At 51.3% G+C, this 12,136-nt stretch overlaps 1 protein-coding gene across 1 annotated transcript in view; it reads left to right on the forward strand.

The window, feature by feature from the left end:
* The window catches only part of OBSCN (obscurin, cytoskeletal calmodulin and titin-interacting RhoGEF), a 169,478-nt gene that overhangs the window by 126,016 nt on the left and 31,326 nt on the right, over positions 1-12,136 (forward strand). The window contains exons 74-87 of the mRNA XM_006146982.2: positions 131-253; positions 387-526; positions 1,750-1,950; positions 2,115-2,197; positions 2,746-2,919; positions 3,346-3,502; positions 4,053-4,169; positions 4,263-4,427; positions 4,579-4,737; positions 4,925-5,102; positions 5,686-5,799; positions 10,316-10,483; positions 10,864-10,966; positions 11,352-11,481. Coding sequence (XP_006147044.1) covers positions 131-253; positions 387-526; positions 1,750-1,950; positions 2,115-2,197; positions 2,746-2,919; positions 3,346-3,502; positions 4,053-4,169; positions 4,263-4,427; positions 4,579-4,737; positions 4,925-5,102; positions 5,686-5,799; positions 10,316-10,483; positions 10,864-10,966; positions 11,352-11,481 — 2,012 coding nt within the window. The remainder of the gene's footprint in view (positions 1-130; positions 254-386; positions 527-1,749; positions 1,951-2,114; positions 2,198-2,745; positions 2,920-3,345; positions 3,503-4,052; positions 4,170-4,262; positions 4,428-4,578; positions 4,738-4,924; positions 5,103-5,685; positions 5,800-10,315; positions 10,484-10,863; positions 10,967-11,351; positions 11,482-12,136) is intronic.

Genomic DNA, 12,136 nt, shown 5'->3' on the forward strand with positions numbered 1-12,136 from the left:
TGCTGAACATCCACACAAGAAGAGGCCCTGACCCCGTGTTCGCTGTTTGGCTCAGAGCTAAGGATAGGTTAGGGTACTTGGTAACTATCTGAAGAACACATTTGCCTGACTATAGTGTTTATATCCTTAGGGGAGCCCCTGGTGGCCAAGGAGGCCCACGGACACCTATCCCTAGCTGAGGTGGGCACAGAGGAGTTCCTGCAGAAACTCACTTCTCAGATCACTGAGATGGTATCAGCCAAGATTACACAGGGTGAGGAGCCAGGGCCCATGTGCTGGGGTCTGTGCCATGATCTCCTTCCCACTCCTGAGCCCTGGAGACCAAAGAGGTGGGGCAGCGGGGCGTCAGTCCTTCTAGGGGTATCACAGCCCTTGTGTCCACCCAGCCAAGCTGCAGGTGCCTGGAGGAGACAGTGATGAGGAGTCCAAGACGCCGTCTGCTTCTCCTCGGCATGGCCGCTCACGGCCTTCCTCCAGCGTCCAGGAGTCTTCCTCAGAGTCAGAGGATGGTGACTCCCGTGGTGAGGTGGGCAGGCTGGGGCCCTCTGGGAGTGGGGTTAGGAGGAGGCCCTCACCCTCCTGAAAAGAAGGTGTGGGGCTGAGAGGAGCAGGGAGCAAGCCTCTCTCAGTTCATGGGAGTGGCAGGGAGCTCAGTGCTGTAGGAGCTGCTTTTCACCTAGCTGCTGCCAAAGCTTTGAACAGATGGTCTGGGGCAAATCAGCGGAAACAGCCTTCAGGTGTTCAGAACTACGTCCAATGACAGGCAAGAGAAGACTAGACTATTCTCTGCAATGTGACGCCAGTCTGACAAATCATCCAAACATGCAGACTGACTTAGAAGGGTCTGTGTGCCCATTCTAGAGATTAGCCACCTGCAGTCTCATTGATCATGACTCTGTAAAGTATACAGATCAGTGTGTTTTTAATTTATTTTTATTCTTTTTTTAAACATTCGATCACTATACATCAGCAGGTCAGTGAGTTTTGACAGAACTTCACACTTATGCAACCAAAAAAATACCCATGACCCAGGATGTCCCAAGCAACCTCAGAGAGTCCCCTTTGCCTCTCTGAGGTGGCCTCCTTTGGCACCCTTGATAGGATTCCCATCAGTAGAAATCAGTGGTGCATATTTTAGAACTTACAGAAACAGAATCTTTCTCTCCCCATAATGTCAGAGACTAGTGTTTTTTGAAACAAAGGCAAAAATCAAAGAATATAGATGAGTATGTTTTAAAATGCTCTAAAATATCAAGATGGACAGAGTGTCCAGGACAGCTTCTGGAGACTACTGACCATTGGGTCTGACTCAGAATCAGGTCCTCCCTAAACAGGTTTCTGCAATGACCCTGCCTTCTGCAAAGCCACTCATTCATTTGTTCAATCATTCATTTGATTACTAACAAGTTTGTTTGTTCATTTATTCATCTGAGAATGCATATCATACTTCCAGACGCCAGGTTCTCTGTTAGGTTTTGGGATGGTGGGAGACAGTGAACAAGTAATAGAGTACAGACAGCCCCAGCCTGGGAACCTTTGGGACTTGTGATCTCTCGGGGTGAGATGAGAGATCTGCTCCTACTCAGGGCAGAGCAGGTCACAATGTTCCTGCCTTTTACATGGGAGCAGGAGCCGGTCCTTGTGCAAAATGACCCTGGAGTCCCCTAACTCGGTGCTCCCTAACTTCTTCATGACTCTTTCATGTATCCCCCTTCTGTGTGTCACAATTCAGTGCCCCTTCCCCACTAGATCTTTGATATCTACGTGGTCACAGCCGACTACCTGCCCCTGGGTGCTGAGCAGGATGCCATCACACTGCGAGAAGGCCAGTATGTAGAGGTCCTTGACTCGGCCCACCCGCTGCGCTGGCTTGTGCGCACCAAGCCCACCAAATCCAGCCCTTCAAGGCAGGGCTGGGTGTCACCTGCCTACCTGGACAAAAGGCTCAAGGTACCTGGCTGGCTGGTGACAGATGGAGGTTGGGGTTCTGGAAAACTTGGTTCTTGGGCTACAGGCCCCTTGAATTATTGTCCTATTTGAGGGATGGGAGCTGGACCTCCACTGGCACAGGCCCAGAGCTTCAACTGCTTTGACAGATTCTTGTTTCTCAGCAGCTTTCACCTGAATGGGGGGCAGCCGAGGCTCCTGAGTTCCCTGGGGAGGCCATGTCTGAAGATGAGTATAAGACGAAGCTAAGGTGAGTAGCCAGCAGGATTAGTGGCAGCAGCCTTTGCATCCCACCATCTGGACTATTACTGAAACTGGCTGCTTGTCTTCGTTTTAGGTGTAGACCTGACCTTTGGGGAGTTGGGACCCTGGGTTCTGGCCATGCTGCTTCCTTGTGGGGGTTTCTGAAATGCCGACTCCATATAAGACTCCGCTAGGGATGGGCAGGAGTGGAGTAGAGCAGAGCAGGCCCCAGCCTTGCCCCTGTTTCCTGCAGCTGCATCCCACTGGGCCTCATCTAGTAGGATCATGCTGGGTGACTTCATGGTCATGCGGGTAGACTTATAAAAAAGAGAGAGGGGAATACTTTCCCTCCACCATCTTGCCTCCTTTTTGACATCAATCATTAGGTGGAAGTAGCAAGTGCTTCCATTTAGCAGCTGAGGGTTCGTTGGTCATAGAAGGAGCAAACTTAGCTGTAACCACAGAGTTCCTGGGTCTCTGTGTAGGAGACAGAAGCAGAGACTAGCACTGGAACTCCTGGATCTGCCCTCATGGCTGTTTCTCTCTCTTACCCAGCTCTGTCATCCAGGAGCTGCTGAGCTCAGAGCAGGCCTTTGTGAATGAGCTGCAGTTCCTGCAGAGCCACCACATGCGACATTTGGACCGCTGCCCCCATGTGCCCGCCGCTGTGGCCAGCCAGAAGGCAGTCATCTTCCGCAATGTGCAGGACATCAGCCACTTCCACAGCAGGTGGGCACATGGGCAGGATTGCATGTACAATACAGGTGTATGTGCATGTGCTTGCTGCAGAGGTGGGCCCTTTGGGGTGGTCAGGGAGCCTGTACTGCCTTAGTTTGCTTATCATTGCATGATGTCTCTGTACAAGGACATAGCTGTGCCCCTAAGACCACAGATGTGTGTGTCTGGCTTGCATGGGAAGGGTCTGTAGTACACCTACTGCTGGTGAACATATGTGCACATCCACATGTGCACTTCTTTATATAGCTGCACACTTGAGCCCTCTACCTAACCCAGTGCATTCACTCTACAGCCTCTAGGACCCACAGGGACCAAACCCTTGGGCTTTCTTTCTCCCATACAAGAGGGCCCAGGGCTGGGTCATGGGTTGTGGGTTGGGGTTGGCCCCATCCTCACCACTGTCCCCTTCCATGGCAGCTTCTTGCAGGAGCTGCAGCACTGTGACACAGATGATGATGTGGCCATGTGCTTCATCAAGAACCAGGCAGCCTTTGAGAAGTACCTGGAGTTCCTGGTGGGCCGAGTGCAGGCCGAGTCAGTGGTTGTCAGCACGGCTGTCCAGGAGTTCTACAAGGTGCCATCATACTTGAGCTCAGTGGACCGTTCAGCCCCATCCTGCCCAGCTTTCAGGCCTCAGTGCTGGCCCTCACCTCCCATCTAAAGGCTTCCTGACATTGGCCACCTTTGAAGCTCAGCCTGGCCTGCCTTCACTGGCAGCCTGAGTTCATCTTTTTGACCCTCGCCACTATCCACAGCCTCGTTCATCTTTTTGACCCTCGCCACTATCCACTGGGCCCAGAGTGCCCTTGGGCCCAAGATTAGTGAGAAATGCCAGCAGAGCATCCTGCTGCCCTCTGCTCCTGGACCGGGGCTTAAGCTGTCCAAGCTTTGTGTTCACCACTGTCCAGTGTCAGATGCCAGCCATTGCTCGGGGTCTGTGCATCCTTGGGGACCATCCACAGACTCTCAGGGGACCTAGCCATGCCCGGGGCAGGAGGAGGCTGCCCACTGTGCAGGATAGTGTACACCACTGAGAGCCATCCACCAGTGCTCAGGGTGACTACAGTCATCGGGGGTGGGGTACATGCATTCCTATCCTGAAATGTGCCCTGTGGTTCCCACAGAAGTACACAGAGGAGGCGCTCTCAGCTGGAGATCCCTCTCAGCCGCCCCCACCACCGCTGCAGCACTACCTGGAGCAGCCAGTGGAGCGGGTGCAGCAATACCAGGCCCTGCTGAAGGTGAGCACAGGCTCTGCCTCCTGCCCAGGCTGGGCCTCACAGGGTCTGGGCTGTGGAGCAATCCAAAGCCCTTGACCCCCTTACCACCTACAGGAACTGATCCGTAACAAAGCTCGAAACAGGAAGAACTGTGCACTGCTGGAACAAGCCTATGCGGTGGTGTCAGCCCTGCCCCAGCGCGCTGAGAACAAGCTACACGTGTCTCTTATGGAGAACTACCCCGGCACCCTGGAGGCCCTGGGCGAGCCCATCCGCCAGGTAGGGGGATGGAGATGGGGAGCTGCAAGGTGGTGGGGGACTTTGACAGTATGCTGGTCCTGTAGGCAGCCGCAGGGTAGACCCTACTGGGTAAGCCTAGCCACCTGTAGATCAACTGTAGTCTGACTGTAGCCCACACTCCACTCCTCAGGGCCACTTCATCGTGTGGGAGGGAGCACCAGGGGCCCGGATGCCTTGGAAGGGCCACAACCGCCATGTCTTCCTCTTCCGTAACCACCTGGTGATCTGCAAGCCCCGGCGAGACTCTCGCACCGATACCTTCAGCTATGTGTTCCGGAACATGATGAAGGTGTGTGAGCACTGGGGACAGGTGGGTTCTCTGCTGGGTGGGTGAAGGCCTCCCTGTCTCTCTGGCTCCAGGATAGGTACCAGTAGCCACCATTCTAGGGTAACCTGGGTCTGGCACCAGATCCTGTGTCTATTTAAGGATGGTCAGCTCCTTCCTGTCCCCCAGTGATGTCCTCTCCTGTCTATAGTTGAGCAGCATCGACCTGAATGACCAGGTGGAGGGGGATGATCGTGCCTTCGAGGTGTGGCATGAGCGAGAGGACTCAGTGCGCAAGTACCTGCTGCAGGCGCGGACGGTCATCATCAAGAACTCGTGGGTGAAGGAGATCTGTGGCATCCAGCAGCGCCTGGCCCTGCCTGTGTGGCGTGAGTGTCCACCTCCACAGGGACCCTCGCAGCTGAGCCAGGATCAGAGCACCTGTCCAGCTTGGCTTCACCCTGGCTGACAAATTCCCAAGTCTTGAGATGCCCACACAACACAGTCTGTGAGAGAGTAGGCTTGTTCCTTGGGAAGATGACCCAACTCTCTCTCTTAGACCTCTGTGGGTAGGGTACAATTACTTTAACCTCATGGGGAGCCCCCAAGCTATGGGACTGGCTTTGATCCAAGTGGGGGGACATGTTGGAGAGACATACTGGGGTTCCTGAGCTCAGGGCATCCATCCACATCACATCTGAAGATGTGAGTGATCTGGCAATCTGGGATCTGTTTCCTCAACTGGAATGGAACCTTCTTTTCTACAGGCTTCATCACTCCACAGTAAACACAAGATTGTGTTTGCTTCATCCTAGATGAAGGGTGGCAAAAGACAATTTCCTTAGCAACCAGACCCTTGAACGTGGGGCTACTGTCACAGGGTGGGGAGACCTGCCAGAATATATCCAAGAGCACCGTAAGCCTGATATTCCACTCAGAGTGCTCAAAGACTGTGTATGTGTGTATCCTCAGGTCCCCCAGACTTCGAAGAGGAGTTAGCTGACTGCACAGCTGAATTGGGCGAGACAGTCAAGTTGGCCTGCCGTGTGACAGGCACACCCAAGCCCATTGTCAGCTGGTACAAAGGTATGCCCTCTTCCCCAATGATGGGGGGCCCCAGCCTTCCCTGCAACAGGGAAGAGCTGCCAGAAGAAAAATGAGCTGTGCAAAGTGTGGGGTCTGGTTAGGGCAGCCTGGAGCAGGATAAACAGACTTCATTTATCCACTCGTCTCTCTACCCCTAAATCAAAGATAGCCTGGCCAGGGAGTACAGAGGGATGTGGGGGAGAGGATAGAGAGAGAGACAGGAATGCTTAGGTGTCTTTTATGTCTCAGATTCACTGACTGTTGCTCATTAGCAGCAAACAAGCTAAAGCAGCCCTGTCTAAGGGGCCAGTGTTCTAGAAGGGGAAATAGATGACAAACAGACTATGATATAAAGTCAGGTAGTGACATAGCTGCCCAGAAGTCAAGGGGCAGAGCACAATGGGGTCAGTACAGACTTCTGTGGTGGATATGTCTACAGCTCCAGATGAGCAGCGAGACAGCCATGGGAGCATGGGGATTGGGGGAAGGGAAGGGCAAAACAAAGGAAGAGACATTGAAGCAGGTACAGCTTCAAGTGTTGGAGTGACAGGCTTGGTCATGTGAGCAGGATGAGCCATGAGGATGATGTTGGGATCTGAGGGCATGATGGACATCTTGGATTTGACTGTGTGATGGGAACTGCAAAGTTCAGGGATCTCCATGTCAAGTCTCACTTCTGGTACCAATGACACAGGGACTCGGGAGTGCAGAGGTGATCAGGCTCCACACCTGCAGTAGGACACAGGTTCTTGTCCACAGCTCATGAAGTATTAGAGACATGGGCATAGGTAGGCAAGTGGAGTTTATTAAGAGAGGGAAGGAAGAACAGAGCTCCCAAGCAGAGAGCAGGCCCCAAATGAGTTGCCAAAGAGAAACTGAGGTCCCTTTGTGGTGGGGGTCACATGCTAGATGGGTGCAGTTATTTTTTTTTCCCCTAATTTTGGAGTGGGAGAGGATAGAGAGAGAGACAGGAATGCTTAGGTGTCTTTTATGTCTCAGATTCACTGACTGTTGCTCATTAGCAGCAAACAAGCTAAAGCAGCCCTGTCTAAGGGGCCAGTGTTCTAGAAGGGGAAATAGATGACAAACAGACTATGATATAAAGTCAGGTAGTGACATAGCTGCCCAGAAGTCAAGGGGCAGAGCACAATGGGGTCAGTACAGACTTCTGTGGTGGATATGTCTACAGCTCCAGATGAGCAGCGAGACAGCCATGGGAGCATGGGGATTGGGGGAAGGGAAGGGCAAAACAAAGGAAGAGACATTGAAGCAGGTACAGCTTCAAGTGTTGGAGTGACAGGCTTGGTCATGTGAGCAGGATGAGCCATGAGGATGATGTTGGGATCTGAGGGCATGATGGACATCTTGGATTTGACTGTGTGATGGGAACTGCAAAGTTCAGGGATCTCCATGTCAAGTCTCACTTCTGGTACCAATGACACAGGGACTCGGGAGTGCAGAGGTGATCAGGCTCCACACCTGCAGTAGGACACAGGTTCTTGTCCACAGCTCATGAAGTATTAGAGACATGGGCATAGGTAGGCAAGTGGAGTTTATTAAGAGAGGGAAGGAAGAACAGAGCTCCCAAGCAGAGAGCAGGCCCCAAATGAGTTGCCAAAGAGAAACTGAGGTCCCTTTGTGGTGGGGGTCACATGCTAGATGGGTGCAGTTATTTTTTTTTCCCCTAATTTTGGAGTGCGTACAAAGGTCAGAAGACTCCCTTTGTCTGAAAGCTTTGGGCCATAAAAGATTGTTATATTACCTTCTTCCTGGAATGTGGTAGGACCGGGAAAAAAACCCTTTGTTTTATATCAATCAAGTCCTGCTGCAAGCCATTTCTTGTGTTGCTGTTGAGCCGTGTGTCTCCATCTTAAAACTCAAAGGGAACGGGAGTTCCATTTGAAGGTCTTTAAGGAACCTTCATATTGTTCTCCACAGTGGCTGGACAAATTTACATTCCCACCAACACTGCAGGATGTATAATGATTGAATTTATAAATAATAATAAAAGAAATTACCACAAAAAAGCACACAAAACTTAAAGGGGATAGCATAATGGTTACCTCGCTGGACTCCCACATAGTCGAACAGACTCAACAGCTTAAACCTCACGCTGGGTGCATGTGCATGCATGCCCAAAATCCCAAGAGGAGAATGGCCATCTCCCTGGGGGATGATTTCTTGCTTTCTGTCTCTCTGTCTCTCCAGCATGCACAAGCACCCTATAGCAAACACCTTTCTCTAAAAAAAAAAAATACAAAACATAAAGGGGAGCTCCCGAATGAGTAGCTTCTTATATGGTAAGATCCTTAAGGATTGGTGCTGGGAGGTGGCGTGGTGGTTAAGAGCACTGGACTCCCACATGACTGACCACAGTTTGAGTCCTGAACCTAGTGGCTTGCTTTCTTGCTTTCCACTCTCTCTCTCTCTCTGCCTCTCTGTCTCTCTCTGTCTCTCTCTCTCTTTTCCTCTCTGATCAATTTTAAAAAAAAATAAGCAAATAAATAAAGTTAAATTAAAAAATAACTTTAAAAAGAACCTTAAGGTTTATAAGGCTTTATTTACAAGGAAGTATTGGCTTAACAGTCACAGATATTTTATATTATTTAGACTTGTGGTATGGGTGTCCTTCGGACCTAATCGTGGACCTTTGCTGTGTATTTTGGGCCTTTCTCATAGTTTCCATTGGGCCCAGGTGTGTTTTCCATCAAATTTAAATAGATTCTGGAATTAAGAAATTAACAGGCCCTCGACTTTGACTATAATTGTTCTTTTACATGTCCTGTGGGAAGGTCTGTGATGGCTGGAAGGGAAGAGGGGAATATTTTCAAAGAGCAGGAATCAGTTGCCTGCCTTTACGTAATCCCCTCTTTGTCAGCCTTCCATTATGGCTCCTCTAGTGCCTAACCACTTAGCCAATCTCTACCTCACCAACTGAAAATTGTAGTTCCCCGGACCTCCAAGTGTCAGTCCTCACTTCTAATACCAAGTTTTTGGTCTTGAGATTTTCCTCCCTCCCTCCCTCTGACACAACTGTAGGTTCCAGGGTCCACAAGATTACATTCAGGTTCAACAATTGACTAGAAGAATTCAAAGAACTCAGCAAAACCTTTGTGCTCAGGGAGTCCAAGTCACAGAGGGTAGCCTCATTTTGAGTTCTCTCCAATTGTTGGAGGACTGCCCAAGTTACCAGTAGGATTCCCTGAAATACCTGAAGGTCCTCCATAATCACCTGAAGGAGCAGGTTTCCATGCATATTGGTTGGAGGCAGGTCCATACCAACTTCCACACATGAAGTCCTGAGTGAACAATTGTTTACAGTTTCGGGGAGAAACCCTGGGAACCCAGGGGGCACACAGAAGAACGCATTGGTTACCAATGCCTCCTATGTGGTTCCTCAGGGCCTCCCATAGGGTCACCTGGACTGTCAGGTAATCCTCACATGGGCTGTCTGCTAAGTCTCTCCTGGACTGTTTGATAATTTTTACCTGGTTGGCTGATAAGCCTTCACATGGTGAGCATCCCTCATGGGGGGTGCTTTCTGCCTCTCTATCTCTCTTTGGTGAGTGTACACATCCTCTGGCTAATTTTTTAAAAAGAAAAGGAAAAAAAATGTCTGGCATGTTATACACAGCTGGGAAATGGCAGTTCAAGAGCATCTGCCTTTGAGCCAGGATGAGACAAGCCTCTCTTCTTCCCCATGAGAGGCTCTCTTTAGGTGGGAGGGTGAGACATTTGCTTTTTGGTGGCATTGGAAGCCAAAACACCAGTTGAAAAGGATGAGACACAAGGGTGTGGCCAGGGAGAGGAGTGAATGACCTGGGACAGGCCAGTGGACCAGGGTTATGGTGGGCCCCACTTGATCAAGGAAACTTCTTGCTGCCATGTCCAGCTGTAGGGGCTGGCTGGCAGCAGCATGGGGCATGTTGTGGGTGAGAGAAGAGAAGGGGGTGATAGGCAGTGATTTTGAGAGGGGTTGCAACTTCTGGTTTGGGTAGGGGGTTATGAGAATGGGGCTGATGGTCAGTGACTGGTGCGCAGTTAGTGTGTTGGAGGTTCCCAGGAAGTTGCAGGATTATTAGGGTGCCACTGACGATCTGGCTGTCCATACATCATGTCCTCTGTGGGGTTCAACTCTCTTCCCCAACCCTGCTGCTAGATAGCATATGAGTTACACAGAAAAAAGACAGACATAGAGACAGAAAGTGAGACACAGACAGGCCAGGACAGAGAGACAGAGAGATGGAGATAGGAGACACAGAGAGACAGAGCCAGATATATAGAGAGACAAAGATAGGCAGAGACACAGAGGCATTGATAGAGACACAAAGAGAAGGAGTGGCTCATCTTGAGCTCTTCCTGCAGGGCTCCAGGTTAGCCTGGCCTTTGTACTCCAGGTACACCCCTCAGTCACTGCTCCATGATGTGAACTCCAGGCCAGGCCCAACCTCTTATTCCTGATGGGGTTGGCCTTTGGGTCTCTCCCCCCATGATGGCCCTCACCCCTCCTTTCCAGATGGGAAACCAGTGGAGGTGGACCCTCATCACATCCTCATTGAAGACCCTGATGGCTCCTGTGCTCTCATCTTGGACAACTTGACTGGTGTGGACTCTGGCCAGTACATGTGCTTTGCAGCCAGTGCTGCTGGAAATGCCAGCACCCTTGGCAAAATCTTGGTGCAAGGTAAGCCTGGGAGACCTGCCTGGATGCATGGCCACCCTGACCTCACTGCACCATGATTGAGGGGGTGGAGCTGTGGGTGGAGCTGGCAGTGTGGCCAGAGGGTGAGGGAAACAGGAGACTGTGGTCTGAGGGGATCACTGAGGGATCAGGGAAGGCACTGGTAGGGAGAGTGCCTTGCATACTCTGCCTTGGCACTGCCCATTGCTCTATCACAGCATCTCTGTGTCTCTGTCTCTATGTCTGTGTCTCTGGCTCTGTTTTTTTCCCTGTCTCTCTACATATCTCTATCTCTGTCTCCATCTTTCTGACTCTGTCTCTCTGTGTCTTTCTGTCCCTCTGACTGTCTCTCTGTCTCTCTTTTTCTCCACTCCCCACAACAGTTCCCCCACGATTTGTGAACAAGGTCCGGGCTGCACCCTTTGTGGAGGGAGAGGATGCCCAGTTCACCTGCACCATTGAAGGCGCTCCATATCCTCAGATCAGGTGGGCCGTTGTTGGCACAGGGATGGGGTGACTCCTAATGCCACAACTCCTGTCTGTGACTTGAGAGGTGGGCAGTGCATTTCCTGGGTCAAGTGTGTGTTGGACATACAATCACTGTCTGATCACTAAAGGGCCATGACTGATCATTGCAGGGCCATGGTTCATTCTGGACATTCTGGCTCATTCTGGCTCATTATAGGCTAGATTTAGGCTCTGGAAGGGGAGGGCTCTATAAAGACATGGATGTAGGAGTCAGGCAGTGGGGATTCTGAGTGTGAGAAGCACAGCCTAGGGATGGTTCTGAGCACAAGAACCATGAGTTTTCATTGGTGGGGCAGTATGTGGCTTGAACCTCACCTAATGAGCCCTTTGGGGTGGGTTCTAGGTGGTACAAGGATGGAGCCCTGCTGACCCCTGGCAGCAAGTACCGGATGCTAAGTGAGCCCCACAGTGGCATTCTGGTGCTGGTGATCCGGGCAGCCACAAAGGAAGACCTGGGACACTATGAGTGTGAGGTGAGATGTACAGGCAAAAGAGATGAGGAGACGCCTGCCTCTGGGGCCCCAGGCCTTTGTCATCCTTACTATAGGGGCGGATTGTGGAGGAGCTAAAGAGCCCAGGCCTCACCATCCAGGTGTGGGGGTTCTAGGGAAAGGCCAGGGAACAATATGCCCACTGTCAGCCACCATTCACGACAATGGGCTGGGGATGCCAGGCTCCTGTCACCCATCGTCCCTAGGCACACCATTCCTCCACACTGTGACTTTGCAGTCTCCCGCCCTAAGGCCTCCCATCTCCTCCTACTTGAAGCTGGCACCCTCTTTTGCCATTGCTCCCATTTCATGGATGCCATTTGATTTGGTTGTTGTTGTTTTTTTGTCTTTTTGAGGAAGCCTGGGGCTGACTTCATAAATTTTATTTATTCATGTAAAAATGTACTATTAGTTACACAGCATTACCTGGAATCATACAGGTATCTTCTCCTTGTGGAAGCTTCTAGGCCTATCAGAGACAGAGTTGCTCTCTGCCCCATTCACTGTGTCCACAGCTTGGGAACTGAGGACTCCCAGGGACTGGTCTGAGTCCGAGTCCTCTGGTATTCCAAGGGGGTCCCAGCCCACAGCGACCCAAAGAGTTGTGTGTCAACTACAGGTGTCGGGGAGCCCCAGG

This window comes from Tupaia chinensis, unplaced genomic scaffold (genome assembly GCF_000334495.1).
Source record: "Tupaia chinensis unplaced genomic scaffold, TupChi_1.0 Scaffold000197_1, whole genome shotgun sequence".
Taxonomy (NCBI): domain Eukaryota; kingdom Metazoa; phylum Chordata; class Mammalia; order Scandentia; family Tupaiidae; genus Tupaia; species Tupaia belangeri.